The 23,228-nt window shown below is 43.8% G+C and overlaps 2 protein-coding genes across 3 annotated transcripts in view; one reads left to right on the top strand and one right to left on the bottom strand.

The window, feature by feature from the left end:
* Positions 1-48: 48 nt before the first annotated feature.
* On the bottom strand, positions 49-5,410 carry Lipt1 (lipoyltransferase 1). Of its 2 annotated transcripts, none has more exons than XM_032900960.1 (2): positions 5,290-5,410; positions 49-2,729 (listed from the first exon to the last, which is right to left on the bottom strand). In XM_032900960.1, the coding sequence occupies exon 2, from the start codon at positions 2,726-2,728 to the stop codon at positions 1,607-1,609; it is 1,122 nt and encodes a 373-aa protein (XP_032756851.1). In that variant the 5' UTR covers position 2,729; positions 5,290-5,410; the 3' UTR covers positions 49-1,606. The 2 variants fall into 2 exon arrangements, with proteins under 2 accessions (XP_032756851.1, XP_032756852.1); XM_032900961.1 differs by lacking the exon at positions 5,290-5,410 and adding an exon at positions 4,968-5,158 and having other exon boundaries at positions 1,513-2,729.
* A 10,701-nt stretch (positions 5,411-16,111) lies between these two features.
* Tsga10 (testis specific 10) overlaps positions 16,112-23,228 on the top strand; it is a 103,594-nt gene continuing 96,477 nt past the window's right edge. The window contains exon 1 of the mRNA XM_032900959.1: positions 16,112-16,183. Coding sequence (XP_032756850.1) covers positions 16,112-16,183 — 72 coding nt within the window. The remainder of the gene's footprint in view (positions 16,184-23,228) is intronic.

Genomic DNA, 23,228 nt, shown 5'->3' with positions numbered 1-23,228 from the left:
TAACCCAGTTAGCTCCCAGATAATTGAGTCAGAGACCTACTTATTTAATCAACAGGCTTTAAGCACAATAACTGAGCAGATACTACGCCTAACCCTCCATGCTATCTTAGCTACTTCCCAGCCACACGCCCCCAGGTCCCCAACTTACTTGTATTTAGTCTTTCCTTGGTTTGCTTTACTGTAGCTGTCCTCATGGAGAACTCCCTTGGCAGTTCCTCCTTATTCCTGACCTCCCTGGACATGCGCCCCACCCCCATCAGTAGTCAAGCCTTCCTATCTCCTCTGCCCAATCACTGGCTGTTCAGCTATCTATTAACCAATCAGAGATAATTGGGGAGCATTCTTTATACCACATTGATGCAGGAGATTCTTCAAGATCCATGATAATTTCATATACTGTGAAGTGCCTTTCAGTGCTTGGTATACAGTGCATACACAATAAATAGCCAGTATTGTAGGAGCAAAATTGATTAGTGGTAGAGTTAAGAAGCAGCCAACAGATGTTACTCTCTGAAGAAATTTGGAGAGTGAAAACTTGGAAGAGTAAAACTGACGAATGGGACCTCAGTTTGGGGAAAAGGGTATACTGACTGACTTTGGTTAAAGAGCCAAAAGAACGGGCAGGTGTAAATCATTGGCCATGGGGGAAGCACATTTTTAATCCCAGCACTCAGGAGTCAGAAGCACACACGCAAAGATCTCTGAGTCTGAGGCCATCCTGGTCCAAGTAGCAAGTTCTGCCCTGGTGAGGGCTGCATGCTGAGACCGTGTACTGACTAGTTTTATGTCAACTGGATACAAGCTATAGTCATTTTGGAAGAAGGAAACTTAATAAAGAAAAACATTCCCATTAGACTGGACTGTGGACGAGTGTGGTGCACTTTCTTGGGTTACAGTTGATGAGGGCCCAGCTCACTAAGGGCAGCGCCACCCCTGGGCTGGAGGTCCTGAGCAAGCCAGTAAGCAGGCCTCCCTCCATGGCCACAGCATCAGTTTTTACCTGAATTCCTCTGACTTCCTTCAGTGATGGGCTGTGATGTGGAACTGTAAGACGAAATAAACCCTTTCCTCCCCAAGTTGCATTGGTCATGGTGTTTTGTCACAGCAATAGAAACCCTAACTAAGGGGTTGGGGATTTGCTCAGTGGCAGAGTGCTTGCCTAGCAAACGCAAGGCCCTGGGTTCGGTCCCCAGCTCCGAAAAATAAGAAAAAAAAGAAAAAGAAACCCTAACACCCCCTGTTTTGTTCTTTTTTTAAATGAAACAAAACAAAAACAAACCAACAACAAAAATCCCCAATGGTACAAGCAGGAGAGGACAAAATCCAGGTAGGGAGTTAGCCTTAAGGAAAAGGACATGGTTTCTTGTCTGAAGTTTAATGAGAGGAGAAATGACAGAGGATGGGGCCCTAAGGGCTCATTTCCGAGGGCCAAAACTCCTAACAGATTATCAATCAAAGTTTGTGAGTGGAAACTAGGAACAGGCCACCTCAAGACTGAAGCAGGTTGAACCTGACACCCCTATTTCTTTTTTAAAGAGACATAAAATCAATTGTAATTTAAAATTCTTTCTCACTGAAACTGCCAGTGTAAAGAAAGTTATCGGGGTCACATTATTCCCCTGATTTTTTCACACAGAATGTTCCATTTACTCTGTAAGTGATGGTCGTCTGGACATGTCCTCAGTAATATATTTGTTAGCAGTGTGGTTTCAATGGGGCAGAATTTGCTGCCAATAAAACTTGAGTTTAATTTGTCACCTATTTCCAGTGGCAGCCAGTGATCGGGTGCCTTAATATCGCAGGTTTCGATTCGTCCGTTCTTTATGTCCATGAACACTTGGATTTCCAAACATGCCTGCCCATGCGGCACATGAAACATGGTGTCCACGGTAAACCTGGGTGTCCTGCCGTAAACCCACTCCCAGCTTTGCAGTTCCTTGATTTTGCTGTTTATTCCAGGAAACATCGTCTCATCTGCGGGGTTTATAAGGTTAACGTGGTCATCAATTTGATGATATGCCGCGTATTCTGCTGCCACAGCACTCATCAGAACGTCACAGGTCAGCGTGGAATCTCTTTCCAGAAGGTTTTTCACAGTGGAAGGGATGCTGGGGGTGGCGTTGCTCTTTATCCCGTGGTAGGGACTCTTCAGCGAGGAAGACAGAGCTGTCCTGTCGGTGCTGCATAACAAGGTGCAGTGGTGGTACGCCGCTGTCCGGCCGATCTTTGATGCGGTTCCTGAGATTTTAAACTGCCCGTCAAGTAACAGGTCAAATTTTTTGGTAGGCTGCACATCCAGCTGGGGTTGGACAGCATTCAGAGCTCTCACGATTAGTTTCAGATTTTCCATTCTGTCATACTTGGTTTTGGTGGTAAAGAAGGTGAGATTGATGTTACCCATGTCGTGGTATACTGTTCCTCCTCCACTCTTCCTCCGGGCCAGTTTTATTCCTTCCTGTCTCATCAGATGGAGGTTACATTCCTGCCATGGATTCTGATGCCTACCGATGACGACAGAAGGAGAATTTCTCCAAAGGAAAAGAATCGGCTTGCCTTCTAGATGTATGTGGTCGTGGATCCAGTCTTCTACAGCCAGATTTTCATACACATCATTGGAGATCGACTGTAAAATGAGCCCATGTGTGGGTGGGCTTTTAAAGCCAGCTGTTGGGACCTTGTGCTGACAAAGTAGTCGGAAGCAATTCTTCATTGAAAATGGAATTAGCATGCTTTTAAAAATAAGACAAAAGAAGACAAGTTAATTCAATAAAAAAAGAAAATTAAATTCCATTCTTTACTATTTGGTAATTATCAAAACCTTATCAAAGGGTCCAGACCAGTTGCCTTTATTTTCATCTTTACCTTTAGTCTTTAGTCTTTAATAGAGTGACCAAAGGAAATCAATGAAGATAAACTTTAGATAATTTCAACTAAACTGAAATAAATGGTATGGAGTAAGCACATTAAATAATGTACAGCAAAGCCAAATAAATTATTTTGAATTCATAATACATTTTCATTGAGAAAAAAACAGATTAACAAAAAAACGAAAAGTGAAATAATCCAGAATCCTACCATCTGGAGATAATCAATTAACATTTTAGTGTAAACAACCTTTTTTGTTTCTGTTCATGTGTATACACCTTTACACATACACGTTTCCCCCCAAAGTGTAATGGCACTGTTATTTCATTTTCCTCCTGGATATGAGTCTTCACTAAGTTACCCATTGGACCTCGAATCCCTGGGTTCAAATAGTCCCTTTGCTCTAGCTTCAACTAGAATATAGATATATTGCCATTCCTGGCTTTCACTTACCATTAATTTGTTTTTATGTCTGTGTGTGTGTGCACACATTTGTGCATCGTCTCACTCAACCTGAAGCTTGGTGATTGTCTAGACTCACTGGCCAAAGATCCTCTTCCTGGGTGATCTGAGGGAGAAACATCCCGGAACAAGTGTCATGATGTCTGGGATACTAATAAACTAGAATGTGTCCTTTGAGGTTGGGATTTGAAAAAGGCCTTGTGACATGCTTTCCTAAGGTGAAGCTAGTCACTCTTGTTAACATATACAGAGGTTAAGGTAAAATAGTTGCTTTTATATTTTAATGCTTGCTTTGCAACTAATTGAATAGCTTAAGACCAGTAGTTTAATCTCTATCTGATCCAATTGCCTTTAATTGAATTCAAGAGCACATGAGATGAACTGAAATTGTGATTACAGGGTCTTCTCTTCCAATCTAATTTGTTGACGTTTTAACATGTCTTCTTTCAAGTGTACAAGGATTCCTAAGAAATATGTCAAACTGGAATTTACCTTGATACATTAACTACAGTCCACAATTAGCCAGAGATCTCAATAAGGGTTCTAGAAATGATCCAATTCATTGAATTAGTTGCATATTTGTTTAATTCATGCATTTTAACAGCCCTTAAAAAAAAACACTCCGTTCATCCAGGCATAGATATACAGTGTGAATTAAATAATCTGACATATTCTGCATTTACTACAAGGCATGCTTTGTCTTTGGCAGTTGAGATTCATCATTGAACTACATAAAGGTGAGCAGAGTTACAGGGAAGGCAAACCCAGGGCCAGAACAGAGAAGACTGGAAATCTGTGAGTCGAGTTTAAATAGGACTATTAATCTAGGCCTCATTACATGAGAGTCAAGATTAAGGAGTCAGACTAAATGATTATTATGTATCACAAATTACTTTAGTTATTAGAACACATAATCTCCCTACCCCCAGACAGGGTGTATGTAGCCTTGGATGTCCTGAAAATACCTCTGTAGACCAGGCTGACCTTGAGCTCACAGAGATCTACTTGCCTCTGCCTCCGGGCTGAAGGCATGCTCATACCCTCTGAGACAGACGTGTAGCTGACTCTGGACTAAATCAAACAGTCCAGCTTTTGAAAGCCTGGGAGAATTTTGCTTCTACAAAGTCACTTTACATAGTGCCCTGCACTCATATTTTACTTTAGTTGAAAAAAATTTATATATATTTTGATCATGTTCCTTCCCTTCCCCGTTTTCCCAGATCCCATCACCTCCCTATCCACCCAACTTTAAAAAACAAAAACCTATGAAAACTAAAGACAAAATAAGCAAAAGGTCTGCGAGGCAAAAAATGCCCAAACACACACAGCCTGTGGAGTTTGTTTTGTGTTGGCCAGCTACCCCTCGGTGAGGAATTAATACACCCACCTACACTCTATTTTAAAAGCTTTAGTTGATCAAAGGATAGAGCTCAGCAACTGGCTCAATCTAGATTTGAGACCGCCAAGCAACCTCCCAGGTATTTGCATTCACGTTCATTCTTGGTGTTATAAATTTTTTTCTCAAAGGGCCCTTACTTCCATGTTCTGGGAAACACTTCTGCACTGCCAACATATGCTTCTCCCATACGGAGAGCAATTCAAGCCCAAGCCACAGGCCCACCTTCCTCACAAGGCCTTACCAAAACTATTTGCTACCCTCCTAACAATGCGATCCCAGCCTGGAAGTGATTGCGTACTAAAGTTCTACTCTTCGTGAGCAGGCACGCGACTGGCATTGAATGCCTATAGTTTGCTCTCCGCCGTATGAGAAATCAACTGTTCCTAATAGTGAAATTACGTTGTCCGGAGCACCAGGTGTAACCTGCACAGCTACCAGCAGGAGAGGCCCAAGCAACGCGTGCTCCGCGACGCACGCGTGCTCACTGCAGCACCCACTCCTGCTCAAAATGTGCCTCCGCAACCCGCAAAGAACCTACTGGATCTGCTTCCGGTTTCACCCACCTGCCACTTCCGGTCGCGCCCGCAGCAGCGTTTCTGCAAATTAAAGCTCAATCAACACACGTGGGACCTAGAGCACTTGTCCTGCGAGACGCTGTCGCTGGCTATGCCTCTCTAGCCACGCCCAGAGGCCCGCCCCCAGGAAAGCACGCCCCTAGAAAGCCCGACCCCTGGATAAACCACCACTAGGACATAGAGGGGGCGTGGTCAAGCCTGAAGTCGGAGCTCCTGTACCTTTCTGTCCCTGCTTGACTTTTAAGGGTGTTTCCTAGCAGGGCAATGCATTTAAAACTAGATTCATGGAAAGGGCACAGGTCGCTTTCGAGTAACTCTCAAAGGATTTAAGGTCCTAGGGATTTCCGAGCTGGGCGGTTCCTATGCTGGTTTTCTTCAGTGCAGTCTCTACTCACACTCAGGCAGGTTCTGTTTAGCCTCTGGGGCGGTTGATTCAAGGCAGTTGGAGGCAGCACTTCCGCCACATTCTTAAGGCCTCAGGAACAAAAAAGTCAGACGAGTTAAAGAGCGAGATCATAGACCCACTTCTTGATGAGCAGAGCTCCAAGAATTTGTGGTCATCCCTCGATCTGGTTTCACAGAAACCAGTCTCTCCTTCAGTTAGAATGGAAGCCTTTCAGCCTTGCCTCTTGGAGTAAGAAGCACTCGTGTTCGGTTTGCTCCTCTTAACACAATAAATGAACAGAGCTATACCAGGGTATGTAAATTAGCACAGGCACACCTCCTGTCTGTTAATTGCAACTTTGATGAGGTCGCTCTTCTGCTGGATGGTATTGTGAGGGTGGGAAGGGATACTGTTTTCATTTATCATTGTAGGAATTTTGCTAGATATCAAAATAGCCCCACGTAGTGTTGCCCTTAATAGGGCTACTAAATTAGTAATCTGCTTCTAAATTGTATTCTTTGAAATCTGAGCTGGTACAGGCTTTTTTTTTTTTTTTTTTTTTTTTTAATTTCCTTCATGTGACCTTCCTTCAATTCTCCACTCTGCTCTAAGATGTCTGTCCTTTGACCAGTTACTCTCTTTTTCTACTTCTTCAGCTTCTCCATTGGAATTTCCAATGACAAACATGCTTTATAGTCCTCAGGTGATGGCAATTTTCCTCTCCTGAGTGTTATTCTGCCTCTTCCTCCTCCTCCTCCTCCTCCTCCTCCTTCTCCTTCTCCTCCTCCTCCTCCTCCTCCTCCTCCTCCTTCTCCTTCTCCTCCTTCTCCTCCTCTTTCCCTGCTCAGTCCCCCAACCCAAGACAGGGTTTCTCTGTGTAGTCTTGGATGTCCTGGAACTCACTTTGTAGACCAGGCTAGCATCAAATGCACAGAGATCCACCTGCCTCTGCTTCTGGAGTGCTGAAATTAAAGGTGTGTTCCACCATCCCCAGCTCTGTCTGCTCTTCTTAAAACTTCTATTTGTGTGTGAGCTAGGGTCTCACTCTGTAAGTCAGGCTTGCCTGGAACTCACTAAGCAGACCAGGCTGGCCTCACAGAGATCTTCCTGCCTTTTGCCTTCCAAGGGATGGGATTAAAGGCATTAGCATGGGGCTCAGCCCAGGTTCTCTTATTTAAATATTAATCACCATATTAAGGCTGAGATCACACACTATACAGCAAGTCAATCTATATGTATATATGTAGGTTACAGAATGTATCAGTCAGGGTTCTCTAGAGTCACAGAACTTATGGATAGTCTCTATATAGCAAGGAAATTTGTTATAACAACCTACAGTCTGTAGTCTAACTTCCAACAATGGTCAGATGTGAATGGGAAGTCCAAGGATCTAGTAGTTGCTCAGTCCCACAAGACTAGTAGACTCCCAACAGTTGTGCTGGCAAGTAAATGCAAGCAGGTGAAGAAGATCGAATCTTCCTTCTTTCAATGTCCTTATGTAGGTCCCCAGCAGAAGATGTGGCCCAGATTAAAGGTGTGTATCACCATGCCTGGATCTGGGACTTGTTTTGCCCCAGGCCGACCTTGAACTCAAAAATCTCCTTGCCTTAGTCTCCTCGGATTCAGAGCCACTATGCTTCAAGATCTCCAAGCCAAGATCCAGGTCAGAAACTTCAAGATCTGGATCAGAGACGAGCCTCCTGATTCTGGATTGTAGTTCATTCTAGATATAGTCAAGTTGACAGCCAGGAAGAACCATTACACAGAATGACTACAGAGGGTTAAAGAAACAAGGAGTTTTAAGTCATTTCAAAGAGACCCGAGAGTCCGAAGCTAGAAACTGACAGAAAAGCAAAGGAGTCTATGGCTGTCGGATACAAAAACCAGATTATGTTTTTGGAAAAGATGTGGCTGCTGCTATAGTCAGGCTACGGGGTCAGAGTTGAGCTGTACAGTTGAGTCCAGCTGTGGAGGTGAAAGGGTGTGACCTGGCCCATAAGAGCAAGTGGGTGGACAGATAGACACAGGTCTAGAGAAGCAAACAGCGGGCAGATGGCAGTTTGAGTAGCCTGTGCTAACAAGCTGGAACAAAGTGAGGCTGAAGCCCTGGGAGAGCTGGGAGCTGTCAGGTTCTCACACAGACCCACACTGGATAGTCAGACAACAGGATAGTGTGGCCATCAGCATCACAGTCATAGGCCTCTCTGTGGGGTCTGATTTCCATGGCCTATGTATCTAGTATGTTCTCCTGGTGTTTCATTATGTTTTCACTTAATTTTTTATGTATGTGTGCTATGGAGGTCAGAGGGTAGCATGCAGGAGTTGGCTCTTTCTTTCCATCAAACTCAAATAGTCAGGCTTGGAGGCATGTGTCTTACCTGTTGAGCCCACCTTACAGTCCTCTGATATCATCCCAATACAGCTTGTGTTCCCTATCAAACCAGTCCACCACAAGTCATTTATTAGTCTGTGCTTCTGGGGGGTGCAAAACAGACAGTATAGGTCATATGTTCACCCAAGTGCAGTCATCTCCCAAATGGAGTCAAATTTGCTTATACAGTGGAATCTCCGGAAAAAAAACAAAACAAAACAAAACAAAACCAACAACACAGTTTTACACAGTATGGTGTAATGGAGGGCAGGGTGTTAGAGCATCCAAATGAAAAACTGAGCTTCGTCCCATTGTTGAAAACTTGATCTAAAATTACAGCACTGAGTTTGCTCATCCTTCTGTGGAACCTCAATGCATCTACCCGCTCGCTTCCTTTTCTTGGCCACATCTCACATTGACCCCTCGCTATATCCTGCTCCATCTCACTGGGAACACCGCTGTCATTAGCTGTTTGGATGACCACTTAGCTGAAGCTATGCCACCTCCAGAGAAGCCTTCCTAGTTGCAACCATTAAAATCACACACATATGATAGCTGCGTTCGTGGCTTTTCAAGTGTTCTCCTTTGCTTTTTCACGGCACACTGCACACCGCAGCTTTTATCGTACGTTACTGCTGACTGCCTGTGTCTTCTCCGGCACCACCATGAAATGAAGGCAGTGGCTCTTCTATTCCCAGCACCAAGAGTGATTCTGGATTAGGTGAATTTGTTACGTTAGTTTTTGTTTTGACGAAATATCTGACAGAAGGAACCTGATTCAGAAGAACCTGTTCACTGGGGATTACAGTTTGAGGGTACTAGGTACCACGAAGGATAGATGGACTAACTTAACTATCTTTTTAATACTAGGCTCAAGATTAATTTTTTTTTTTGGTTCTTTTTTTCGGAGCTGGGGACCGAACCCAGGGCCTTGCGCTTCCTAGGCAAGCGCTCTACCACTGAGCTAAATCCCCAACCCCAAGATTAATTTCTTTAGTGTTGGCCTGCTTTATAAAATATTGTTCCCCTCCAATCCCAAGATGCCCTGTTCTCTATCCTTTAGTTAATATTAAGGAGATTGTGCAATGAGGCAATAGATACAGTCATTAAATTTTTTTTTTTAGAATTGTTTCTTTATTTTATGTTTATGAGTACGCTGTAGCTGTCTAGCTGTCTTCAGACACACCGGAAGAGGGCATCTGATCTCATGACAGATGGTTGTGAGCCACCATGTGGTTGCGGGATTTGAACTCAGGACCTCTGGAAGAGCAGTCAGTGCTCTTAACCACTGAGCCATCTCTCCAGCCCACAGTCATTAAATATTAGCATACAAGAACATGTTCAAAACACGAGGTGGAACTCAGTGGTAGAGTGCAAGTTTAGCATGTCCCATGCCTTTGATTCACTCCCCAGCATCAAGCCAAAATGGAAACCAAACAATGAACCAAGCAAGCAGGCAACCACAGAAACCCATGTATTGTATAAATGATTACAAGTCACCACGTATTCAGATACAAAGTAGTCTTCCTTTCCTCCACTGTTACTTGGGACAATACTAGTGGTGTCCTGACAACAGATATAAGTTTAGCTTTTCTCACAGGAGATACTGTGTTATAAAATGATAGTTACCACAAGACAAACAATTACAATTGGAAAGAACTACTTCCTAACTCTGAAATGAAGGCAATCCATCAGAAGAGACTCAGGGTGAGGAGTGCTTCTGAAGGCAGGTGGCTTATGGTTCTTGTCAGCAGAGCTCTCTCGCAGAACAGGTAGGAAGGAAGAGGGCTCCATGGCAAACTCCCACACCGGAAGTTCAGTGTATTAAAGTACTCGCCGCAGGAGGTGTGAAGTAGTCGTGTTTTGCTTAGACCCCTTCCGATTACTTGCTAAAAGGTTTATAATTATTACAGTAAGGTGTGTAAACACCAGAAATTTAGTGAAAATACCGGCGGTGCTTGACAGGGATAGGATAGAACCCACAGAAATCCCTTTGGGGGTTGGGGATTTAGCTCAGTGGTAGAGCGCTTGCCTAGGAAGCGCAAGGCCCTGGGTTCGGTCCCCAGCTCCGGAAAAAAAAAAAAAAAAAAAAAAAGAAATCCCTTTGGATTCAGAAGGGCCTGTCCTCTCTTCCTTCTTTTTGTTAGGCTTCCTAACGGGCTTTGGCTACATCCTCTTATCAAAAGCAACTTTTGGTCTCTTTGGTAAATGTCCAGGCGACTTCATTCCAAATCTGTCACTATCAGGCCATCGTTTTCCTTCACAAAGCCCATGGAACGCCTTCTTGTGTCAGCTCCTTCCTTTCCTGTGTAGTGTTCTTGTTTTATGTCTTCTAACTTTATTTTCTTGGCGTCTTGAAATATCCGAGTCACTAGTCCCGCCTTACTCTTCTCAGCTCCCCGCATTAAGTGATCATTCCCTTCCGGATCTATCGGCCCAGCAGGTGTGTGAGTAGCAGCAGCTTTACTCAGCAAAAATCCCATCAGGACCGCTGGTCAAACATTAGGGGAGTGTGAGGACCTCTCTTAAGAAGTGGAAACGGTTCTCCAATTGTATTACTGAAAGAAAATCGGTAACAAGTGAACCCACAATTTCACGGTGATGTCTCTCTGAGCAGAATGCTCTTCTGATGGTGAGAACACAGAACTGCGCTCTACCCTTCCATGACTGCTTCTCTTTTTTAGCAAAAGATTTTATTTTTACTCTTAATTACATGTCTGTGTGTGGATTTGTGTAGGTAGGTGCAATGCCCAGTGAGCCCAGATCCTTGTACATCGCCCAATGTAGATGCCGGAGAGTGCGGATTCTCTACAAGAGCAGAACTCACTCTTATGGGATGAGCTGTCTCTCCGGCCCCTTTACATTTATTTACATTTTCTTTTTGAGAAAGAATGTGGGGCCCATTTTTTTTCTTGAAGGTCTTCTAAAACTTACACCCACCCCATCTATCTGTCTGTCTGTCTGTCTGTCTCTGTCTCTCTTTCGCTATCTGTGGATGTGGGTGCCCCAGTGTGCACGTATGCATGTCTAAGTCAGAGAATTACTGAGAACAACTTCTGAAAGTCAGTTCTCACTGTCTACCTTCTGGTTTTTGTGACACCAGGCTGGTGGCAAATGCCTTTATCCCCTAGGCTACCTTGTCAATCTCCTTGAAAGTATTTTTAATTATTAATTTATTTGTTGCAAATGAATGTCTTGCTGATGCATATACATGTACCATGTGCACACCTGGTGCCCATAGAGGCAAGCAGAGGGCATTGGATCCCCTGGAACTAGAGTTATGAGCCACCATGTCAAGGCCAGTTCCTCTAAATGAGCAAGAGCTCCTAACTGCTGATCCACCTCTCCTGTCTCCAAAAGATTTTGTAAAGAGGACTTTTCTTGATTTTATGTTTATTCCATTTCAGAAAAATAATTGAACTTCTCAACTTCTCTTAGTCCTATCTATAATTCTCACCAATAAAAACTTTCAATTCATTGCTACTAGGTTAAGTAAATAATCACCAAGCGCTCCTTGCTACCAGGAAGATTCAAATTAAAACTTTGTTGCGATTCTATATTGCCCCTCTACTGTCAAGAAAACAAATGGCAACAAATGTGGCTGAAGAAGCAAGGAGAGGAGGAGTCCTTATTCATTGCTAGCAGGAATGCACTGATGGAGCCATTACGGAAGTCAGTAAGGGGGGCTCAAGCAACCGAGAGAAACACCATAAGTTCCAGGTGTATCACTCTTGCTTCCATTCCCAAAGGACTCTTAAGTCATCACTCCAGAGAGATATCCACACATCTCTACACTATTCACAGCAACCCAGACATAGATTCACCTTTGATGCCCAACAACAGTTAAGTGTGCAAAGGAAAGGTGGCATATATCCACCACTGAGTTTCAGACATAAAGAAGGGTGAAATTATGTCCCTTGGGGCTATGAAACATTATGTTAAAACGAGCCTTTCATATGCATAATCTAAATGTAAAAAAAACAAAACAAAACCCATACCCATGGCTAGGGAGACAGTTCCGTGTGTAAAGCTCTTGCCATCAAGCATGAGGATCAGAATTTGAATCCATGGGAAAGCCAGGCAGAAGTGTTGCCAATTCCTGCCTCTGGGAACCAGAGACAGAGCATCCTAGAGGCAGGCTGGCCAGCTAGGCAAGCTAGAATTGGCCAGCTCCAGGACCTTGGAGAGAGCCTGTCTTAATCAATAAAAGCAGAGAGTTATCAAGGAAGCCAGCAAACGTCTACTTCAGGATACCCATGCATACACACAGGCCAATGGATTTCCATTTACATGTAAACACATGCACACACCAAACATACATGCAGAAAAGAAAAAGCGCTAAAGGACATGAAAGAGAAGGGGGAACACTGGGGAGGGAGAAGAGGAACAAGTCGGGGGTAGTGTGGGGGCAAATAGGAGGGAAAGGCAAAACAGGATTTTGCAGTTTTATGTAGGTACACATGTATGTAAATGTCATATAAACCCATTTTTGCATGCTAACTAAATTAATTTTAAGATTGAAAGCAAACATGTTAGTCATGAAAACAAGCAGGAAAAATATAACCTGTAACCAAGAGGCCAAAAAGCTAATAGAAAGAAACTTAAAAATATCATGAATTGGGGTTGGGGATTTAGCTCAGTGCTAGAGCGCTTGCCTAGGAAGCGCAAGGCCCTGGGTTCAGTCCCCAGCTCGGAAAAAAAGAACCAAAAAAAAAAAAAAAATCATGAATTATAGGATTTAGTACATTAGTACTTTTTTGGGTTTTTAAAAAAGATTTATTTTTTTAAATTTATTTATTTTTATGTATAAATACACTACAGCTGTCTTCAGACACACCAGAAGAGGGCATCAGATCTCATTACAGATGGTTGTCAGCCACCATGTGGTTACTGGAATTTGAACTCAGGACCTCTGGAAGAGCAGTCAGTGCTCCTAACCATTGAGCCATCTCTCCAGCCCTATTTATTTTATTTATATGAGTACACTGTAGCAGTCTTCAGATACCCCAGAAGAGGACATCAGATCCTATTACAGATGGTTATGAGCCACCATGTGGTTGCTGGGATTTGAAACTCAGGACCTCTGGAAGAGCAGTCAGTGCTTTTAACCACTGGGCCATCTCTCCAGCCCATACATAAGTACTTTAATATAGTCATTTAACTATTTTATATATTCCCAAGATAATGGCAGAACAAAGTATACAGAGAATGTGTGTCTGTGTGTGTATAAACAAACTTATCTACACACACACACACACACACACACACACACACACACACACACACACACGGTTTCTCTGTGTTGCCCAGGCGATCCTGGAACTCGCTCTGTAGACCAGATCTTGTACTCATAGAGATCCTTCTGCCTCTGCCTCCTGAGTACTGGGATTAAAGGTGTGTGCTACCACTGCCAGTTTAGACAGGCTATGTTTTATAATGGAAGACTTCTCTTTTAAAACATCAAACTTTCAGCAATAAAAAAACAATTTTAATTTTTGTTGAGACTTATTTTTATATATATGAATGTTCTGCCAGGTATGTGTGCACAGTGTGAATGCAGTGCCCGTGGAAACCAGCAGAGGGCAGCAGATCCTTTGTAACTGGAATTAGAGGGCTGTGAGTCATCTAAGGGATGCTGCGAATTGACCCCGGGCCCTGTAGAAGAGCAGCATCCAGTGCTCTTAACCACTGAGCTAGCTTTCCAACCCCAAGTTTTTCTTTTTTGAAACTGGGTCTCATGTAGCCCAGTGCATGCAGTTCAGGCTGACCTTGAACTCACTGTAGATGATACTGGCTTTGAATTCCAGATCCCCTTGTTTCTACCTCCCAAGCACTCTCATTACAAACACTATGGCAAAGCCTGGCACCGGAAAACAGTTTTCATCTGAAGACCTGAGGCTGAATGGTTTTCATAAAATAACCAAAAAATTTAAAGCTAAAATTTACAAAGACGTTAAAACGTTAAAATGTTGCTCCCCATCCCAGATAAAAATTACAATCAATAAATGGGCTAACGAAATGGGCCATTCTCAAAAGAAGAAACATAAATGACCAGTAAATGTTTTGAAAAGTTTTGAACAGCATTAGCCATGGTGTGGGGAGGGGGCGTGCAAATTAAGGTTTGCACCCTAAATCAGAAGGGCTATCATTGTGAAAACAAATTACAAGTGCTGGCAAGGATGTGGAGGAGCCCTTTCACAGTGCTGGAGGGCATGCAAACTGATGTGAACTCAGTGTGAAGACTTCTCAAAAAACTACACAGAGGGTTGGGGATTTAGCTCAGTGGTAGAGCACTTGCCTAGCAAGCGCAAGGCCCTGGGTTCGGCCCCCAGCTCCGAAAAAAAAAAAAAAGAAAAAAGAAAAAAAAAACTACACAGAGCTACCCGCGACCTAGAGTTACTGCTTCTGATACGCCCGGAGGCCTTCACACGCTACCACAGGGACACTTGACTATTCATTCCTGTTTATTGCTGCGCTATTCACAAGAGCCAGGGAATGGATCCGGACTAGATGTCCTGAACAGTTGAACCAATAATGGGAGCATTGTACATATACGACGAAACTTGACTCTACCATAAAAACAAGTCACGAAATCTGCAGAAAAACGGACTTGGAAATTATTTTAAATGAGATAACCCAGACTCACGAAGTCAAATGCCATTATGCTCTTGCATGCCGATTCTAGCTTTACATGTATTAAGTAGGGGGTATATACGGGTGTGAATGTGGATATAGCTCACGAAACTACAAGGTGAGGCGGGAAAGAGTGGTTTGAGGGTTAACAGAACACTGTGACATGAAAAAGGCAGGGACCACTGGGGTCACTGGAGTGGAACGGCAAGGGGAGTGGACAACAGAAACAAATTTTGAACGCAAATGCCACAAAGAAACCTATTTACTTTGCGTCCTAATAAAATAAGTAAAAACGGGGTAAAAAAAACAAAACAAAAAAAAACTTCTGGCTAAGATGGGTAGAAGCGGTAACACACTCACAAAAGCAGTATGACAAAATACTTTTCATGCTAAACTGAAAAAAAAAAAAACAAAGGCAGCATAGCGCGGGGCTCATTTCCATTTAGAAAGATTCGAGATGCCATTTTAAGGCCCTCGAATAGAAAAAAAAAAATACGTCGGGATAAGAAAAGGCCCAATTTTGCTCGCTGGTAGGAGCCAAACTCGGGTTAAAACCTTCAGATACAGTATTTAACATCTCACGAGGTTTTATATCCTTTCTTGGTTTTCATTGCTAAGCGTGCTAGAGAGGACCGGCGTGTAGAACAGAAATGCCCGCCTGGCATGGGGGAGATGAATGCTGGATCTGCCATTTCCCAGATCCATCCTGACCCGAGCAGACCGGTGGCTAGGTGCCACGCTCACCAGGACAGATCGTCTCCCGCCAGGAAGCTGCGACAGGGTACCCCACCTTAAGGCTCCCACAGCACAGCTTCAGCTCTAGGGAGTAACCGCCTCCCTCAGCTAGAAACTCCTGGGGCTCCTGGGACGCAGCAGGGGAGCCAGCGCCGGGCGACGGCCACCGCGCATGCGCGTTCCGGCTGCCTCCACGCAAGCGCAGGCTGGAGGATGGTTACTAAGAGACTGGACGCACGGGTCGGCCATCAAGGCGCTGCGTGGCCGTGCGCCTGCGCGGCGCGGATGGACCAGGAAAAGGCCTCAAGTCGGAGCCCTGACAGGCGGGCCCGCGGCTGTCTACGTCGCTACGTGCTCGCTCGGGTGCGCGCGCACGATCCGTAGTCCCCGCGAGAGGGCGTGTCGAGCCAAGTACGCGTGCGCACGGGGGCTAGGGCGCGCCGGACGGAAGTGGAGCGGAGGCGCCGGGGAGGTGGAAGGAGAGCCCCGCTCAGGTACAGAGCGTGAGGGCGGGGCGTCGGCCAGCCCCGAGCTAACCGCTCCCGCCCTCTTCCCGCTGCGCCCTGCCCAGCGCCCGCCTCCGCCGGGGCGGAGCCAGGGGGCGGGAAGAAGGAGACAGGGGCGGAGGATGGAGGCCGGGGTGGGGCTGGATCTCTGGCAAGGCCATAGGCCCCATAGTGGCCGGGATGAGCTCCGGGGAGGACGGTGGCCGCGGAGGCCGGGGGAGGGCTGCGGAACTCCAGGGAGAAGCCTCGGAGGTGCGCTGGGCTAGAAGAGAGCCACTCCGGGGCGGCTGCAAGAGGGTGGGGAGAGCCTCACGGTGGCCCGGGGTGGGCATCGCTGTTTGGGCAGCTGTGTCGTGGGTAACCCGCCGGGTAGGATGGCTTCCAGGAGCAAAATTTACCCTAGTTTCTGGGGAGTTCATGGTTGAGCCCAGTTCCTATGGTGACCGCTTCGCTGCCTGCCTCAGCTTGGTTGTTGGGGGACTGATTGCTTAGAGACACTGAGGTGAAGCTGTGGCATTTGGAAGTTTAGCCTGTCTGTTTCAGGACCCCCCAGTCTCTCCTCAATCTCTTCTTTATAGATTAGAAGGCAGATGAAGGGAGAAATTGAATTTTGCATGAAAAAAAACCTCACAATCTCCTAGTTTGTACAGAGGAAAGGCAGGGTAGACTGGTTTTTGTTTGAAAACTTATTCAAGACTCAAATAGGCATCTGTCATGCATTTAATATCTAAAAATGCCGACGTATATATGTACATAAGTATTTGTATATAATCTTCAGTCAACGACTTAGATTTTAAGAAAGGTTTGCACAAGTGACAGGGTTCGGTGTTTTCTTTAAGCCCCTGCAGACCTGCGTGTCCCACGGTACTAGCTAGTCATTTTATTCTACTGGTTTTCAGGATTTCGAGTACATTTTGTTCACTTTCGGGAAATAAAGTCATAGTAATTTCGGAATAGAATAGGTTGTTAAGCTAAAGGGAAGTTATATTTAACTGTGCTTCAAGAACAAAACAATTGTATTTTAATTAAGCAATGAACTAAGTCCTTCTGTCTTAATTACTGGGAAAGAAATAAGAAATATATTACATCAACCAATATTCCTTTCAAACCCCCAAACCTCGATATTATTTAATGGCAGTTTTAAAAACAGGTTTTACTTATTTTCCAAAGAAGAATCATTGCCGTAGCCCAGAATATAACCAGGCAAAGAGAGAGCCCCCGGGTTCTGTTTTCAGTCTAATGTCTCATTTGTTTAAAAATAATTTGGTTTTAAAGTTTTCCACAAGTAGAGGCCATTAAAACAGGTGTAATTTATTCCCTAACAAATCACATGCTCTTGCGCTTCCTTTATTCCCCATACTGGCAATGCTAGCCATTTTCTTGCTTTTCCTAGTAGTTTTATCATCCTGTGCAAACGTACAGCTTACAGTCTGCCTTGTTAGGGGACTTTATAGAAGGGAAACTGTAGCAGGTGTTCTACAGCTTGTTTTCAACACTTAGAGGTTGTATTCTTACTGCTTCCAGGTAGTTTGCTAGTGTTCCACTGTAAAGGTATACCACAATTTACTGTTGGCGGGTTTTCAAATAACTGACAGGGTTATGGGTATTAAAATATATGCATCTCATGTTTTGAGGAGAGTTAGTGGGGAAGGTAGTTCTTTTTGTTTTAGTTGCACCATTGGTCTTAGTCTTAAATTACTAATCCCTTTGGTCTAGAAAAGCCTTCAGAGAATAGCTAACTCCATCTTGGGTTTCTAAGGTCTTGATAAACACTGCCTCTCCATTGTTTCATGCTGCATTGAGAACATAAGTTATTTCTTTAGAGACTGGATTGTAGAAACAGAGATGAGCTTGGAGCTTGGAGTGGAATGACTGGGGAGATTTTGTTGTTGTTTACCTTAAGAAAAGTTTAAACTTTAATGACTTTACTATTTTGCTTGAAGTATGTTCTCAAAACATACTCACTTATTTTTTTGTCATAAATATAAATGTGACATTCATAAAATTTTTTTAGGATTATCCATATCTCCTGGTAGGCAATTCTATCCTACTTTGATGAGTCTAAAAATCTAACTTTTGGAGAGAATTGTAAAAAAAAAAAAAAAAAAAAGCAAAACTTAACCCTAGTTTAGCTTTCCCGGAACCAGTTTTCAGGCCTGAATTGAAAATACTACAGTATTTTTAATTATTGTATCAATATAATAGCTACTTGCCAAATGTGTACTGTGTGACTCAGTTTGCTTAAGAGCAATGATACTTTGTGTGTTATGTGTTACATGCACATGTATACATGTGTGTGAAGGTTACAAACTGACCTGGGTGTTTTCCCTCAATCCCTCTTTACTTTATTTATTTTTAAGGCATCATTTCTCACTGAGCCTGGAGTTTGTTAGTCTGGCTGACCAGCATGCCCAGTGGTTCTCTTGTCCCCTGCTTGTCCCATGCTAGGATCACAGGCACATGCTGCCACTGCTGTGCCCAGTCTTCTTTACAAGGATGCTGTGATCCAAACTCTGATCCTATGTGTACAGTGTGTACTTTCCTGACCCTAATGATATATTTTAAAACTAATTTTTAAATGTTAGTATACAGAGCTGGAGAGATGGCTCAGCGATTAAGAGCACTGACTGCTCTTCAGAGGTCCTGAGTTCAGTTCCCAGCAACCACATGGTGGCCCGATGCCCTCTTCTGGTGTGTCTGAAGACAGCTACAGTGTACTCACATGCATAAAATAATAATTAAAAAGAAAGTTAGTATACAGTGGGAGGGGGTGACCAGAGGAGAGAAGTTAGTATACAAATAGTCTGTTGTATCATGACATTTCACACACATATATTGTTTTATCTTGATCCTCCCTACCCTTCCCGCCTTTTGCTGATAGTTTTTAAACATATAATCTTAACTTCATTTCACTGAAAAATTAAAGTCCCACTAGGTAGGAAGTTCCTCATATTTAACCCTTATTTAAAATTCCACTTACCTTTGCTTTTCTCATTCTGTGTCAGAGGATAGTGTACCTGCTACCTGGGTTTCCTCATGTTACTCACCTTTTGCCTCTCCACCAATCAACATTAATTTATGTCTTCATTCTTTCTCTGTTGTAGGACTTCATTACTTGCATTACTTTAGTGAATTCCTTTTTCAACCCCCCCCCCGTGTGTGTGTGTATGTTTATGCATGTGCATGTGCGTGCACATTATGTGCATGAGGAGGTCAGAGGACAACTTCTATGTGTATGTGTGCACACTTGCTTGCCAGGATGTATGCTACAGTGCCTGTGCGGAGATAGAGGAACTGTGAGAGTCGGTTCTCTTCTTTCACTATATGGGTCCTGGGTGATCAAACTCAGGTCATCAGGCTCAGGCACAGTGCCTTTATCAGTTAAGTCATCTCACTGGTCCTGGCCCTAAGGAAATATTGAAGTGGTTTTGTGTATGCAGATTAGATATCGTTCATTAGAAATGCTTAAAATCAGAAGTGTTGCTGTTTCAGAGGTTGGGGACTTTGGGATATTGCATGTACATGATGCATCTCAGGGATAGGGCCAAATCTAAACAGAAAATTAATTTGTTTCATATGAACTTTATATCCATTTTCCGTAACACTTTTGGTATCCTGGGATTTTGACTTTGGCCACTCTCCTGAGGTCAAGTATGGACTTTTGCATTTGTAGCTTCATGCTGTTGCTCAGAAACTTTGTGAGGATTTCAGGTTTGAATTTTCAGAGTAAGGATGTGCAGACTTTCTTTGCATTTTCTTGAGAGCCACAGTACTTGTTTGACTCTGGAAGGGGTCTCTTGAAAAGAATGGAGCATACTTTTCTCTTTTGGCAGTGAACCTTCTACAGCCTTAGTCTTCCTTTAACTTTTATTCCACCTCTTTGGCTCTTGTAGCCATTCTGATTAAAGGCTTACATTTTATATTTTGATTTTTAATCCTTATTCATTTATTAGTCCTCTTGGGATTTACTTTCATTCCACCACAGAAACTGCTTTGTTTAATTAAATGTCATTATTTAAAAATGTTTTATTAACTCTAAATATTTATTCATTGAGTAAATACAAATGTTCCATAGAGAAACTTTGGTGGACTTTGTTCAAACATAGCAACCAGACAACAGCCTAGCCGTCTTGGAATTTATATCCAGGTAGAAGAAAATAGACAGAAAGCAGGGAGACAAATAAGTAATATAATTTCAAGTAGGGGCAAGTGTAGTAGCCTGAGAGGAGAGTGACTGAGAGAGAATCTGCTTAAAGGAGGAGATTGAGGGAGAAAAGCTATTGTGATGTTCAAACCAAAGAGCTGAGGTTGAGAAGATGTCAGTCAGGTAAAAGGCTGAGGAGAGGGCTGGAGAGATAGCTCAGTGGTTAAGAGCACTGACTGCTCTTCCAGAGGTCCTGAGTTCAATTCCCAGCAACCACATGGAGGCTCACAACCATCTGTAATAGGATCTGATGCCCTCTTCTGGTGTGTCCGAAGACAGCTACAGTGTACTCATTTACAAACATAAATAAATAAATCTTAAAAAAAAAAAAAAAAAAAAAAGGCTGAGGAGAGAATGCTCCTGGTGGGGAAAAGTGGGAAGAGAGCATGAAGTCGAATGGAAATGGACCACATCGTAGCTCATTTGCATTGCTGCAACAGAACACTGTATGCTCAGGAGATTGTAACAACAAACATTTAATCCTAACAGTTCTGGAAGCTGGGAATTGGAAGATCATATCTGGTGGAGGCCCTTTTCCTGGTTCATACATACCTTATTGTTGTTTCCTCATGATACAAAGTGTGAGAGAGGCCTGGGGCCTCTTCTATACAGGTAATTGACCATGATCTAGTTTACTTTTTGGTGCTAGGAGCTGACCCCAAAAGTGCTATATGTGTGTTCTGCATACCAATTGGCTCCTGTACCACCTAAGGCTGTCAGTCTGGGGACGAGGCTTTTGTGGCATTAGCTTGAGGGACATACAGCTCTTCAGGTCAGAGCAGCCATGAGAGGAACAGACAGATAGACAGTAAAGCTAATTGATAAGTGAGGAAGAAAGTACCAGATCTTTAAAGAGAAGGCACCAACTCAGACAGGGCCTAAGGAAGTTTAGATTTTGTCCTAATTATAGCAGAAAGCCATTGGAGTGCTTTTGAACAGCCTCTAAACATTTTAAAGTGATTCATCTCATTTTAGGGTGAAGAATAAATTCTATAAAGCAAGGGAAGGAGCAGGAAGACCAGTAGGAAACTTGCAGTAATCTAGGTGGGGGGAGGGTGCACCTGAGGCATATCCTTATAGTGTGTAGAAATGGATGATGTCTTAGGATTTCTATTGCTGATAAGAGACACCGTGACCACAGCAACTCTTATAAAGGACAACTTTTAAATGGGGCTGTTTTATACTTCAGAGGGTCAGTCCATTTTGGTCAAGGTGGGAAGCATGGCAGCACGCAGACGTGGTGCTGGAGAGGCAGCTGAGAGTTCTGCATCTGGATCTGCAGGCAGCAAGAAGAGGCAGCAGCACTGGGCCTGGCTTGAGCTTTTGAAACCTCAAGCTCATCAGTGACAAACTTCCTCCAACATGGCCACACCTCCTCCAACAAGGCCACACCTCCTCATAGTACCATTCCCTATATGCCTAGGATGGCCATTTTCTTTCAGCCCCTCACATTTCACTCCCTGGCCCTATACACTTATCACCATATCATAATGCAAAATGCATTTAGTCCAATTTCTAAGTTCCCATAGTTTACCACAGTTTCAGCACTGTTTAAAAGTCCAGAATTCAAAAGTCTTTTCTGAGACTCATGTAGTTTCTTATTTGTGGTTCCTTGTAAAGTCAAAATGAAAAATCAGATCACATGCTTCCAACATAAAATGGCACAGGATAGACGTTACTGTTCCAAAAGGGAGCACAGGGAGGAAAGACTGGACCAAAGCAAGACTGAAAACCAGCCGGCACACTCCAAACTGGATCTCCATGTCTGATGTCAGAGCCTCTTCAGACCTCCAGATTCCTTCAGCTCTGTTGACTGCAGTGCACTTCTTTCTCTCTTGGGCTGGTCCCACTTTCCTCAGCAGGTAGCCCGTGGCTCTGGCATCTCTTATCATTTTGGGGTCTCCAGAGCAATCCAGGCTTTTCTTTTACAGCTTCATGCAGTGGTCTTTCTGGGCCTCCATTCAGGGACACCCCTGCCACTGAACTGACCTCAGTGACTTTCCTTACTTGAGGAAAGAGATTCTCTAACTCCTTTCTTGTACCCTTGACTCTAAAGCTCGAACCATGTGGCCGAAGCTGCTGAGTCTGCTCGGGGGAGCTGGAATGTGTTTTATGTTTTGATGGTTTGCTTCAACGCTTAAACTTGACTGTCCTGGAACTCACTCTGTAGACCAGGCTGTTCTTGAACTCTGAAATCCACCTGCCTCTGCCCTGCAGGTGCCAGGATCAAAAGCGTGCACCACCATACCAAGCTCTAAGCTTTGTGAAACCCCTTTCGTGTTTCTTGAATGCTTTCCACAAGTTGCCTTGGTGGGGTGTTGTTCTGAGATCACTGTTCTCTGCTACTCCATTTAGCATCAGGCTTCTCTTCAATCTGTGTACACATCCTGGTGCTCCTTTTCTCCTCAAACTGTATGTTTTGTATTTTCCTTGCCCAGCTTTCTCCTTTTCACTACAGATCTGTGTATAGTTGGCCACTAATAAGCACAGACAGAGTCAGCACTAGGCTGTTTTCAAATCTGCTAACACAGCCCAAAACTCTTCAGTCTAGCCTCAGGCAGACTCTTCAGACATAAGCAAAAAGCAGCCACATTCTTTGACAAAATAACACAAGAACAATCTCTAGGACACGTAGTAATAATATTCTCCTCTGAAATCTTTTGAGCCAGACCCCAACAGTTCAAATCATCCTCTGTACTACTGTCTTCCATGTTCTTACTAGGATAGCCCATTAAGCCGTATTTAAAATCTCCAGTCACTTTTCTAGGCCAAAGTCCCAAAGTGTTTCATATACCTCCAAATAAAAACATAGTCCAGCCTATCACAGCAATACCCCAGTCCCTAGTAACAACTTCTGCTTAGGTAGGGTTCTATTGTTATGAAGAAACACCATGACCACGACAACTCTAATATAGGGCAACATTTAATTGGGGCTGGCTCACACTTCCGAGGTTTAGCCCATTTTGGCCAAGGCGGGAAGCATGGCAACATACAGACATAGTGCTGGAGAGGCAGCTGAGAGTTCTGCATCTGGATCTGCAGGCAGCAAGAAGAGGCAGCAGCACTGGGCCTGGCAGTGTGGGAACAGGGACT

This window comes from Rattus rattus, chromosome 4, assembly GCF_011064425.1.
Source record: "Rattus rattus isolate New Zealand chromosome 4, Rrattus_CSIRO_v1, whole genome shotgun sequence".
Taxonomy (NCBI): Eukaryota; Metazoa; Chordata; class Mammalia; order Rodentia; family Muridae; genus Rattus; species Rattus rattus.
Note: the sequence above shows the minus strand (reverse complement) of the source record. Positions and strands in the feature narration are given on the sequence as shown.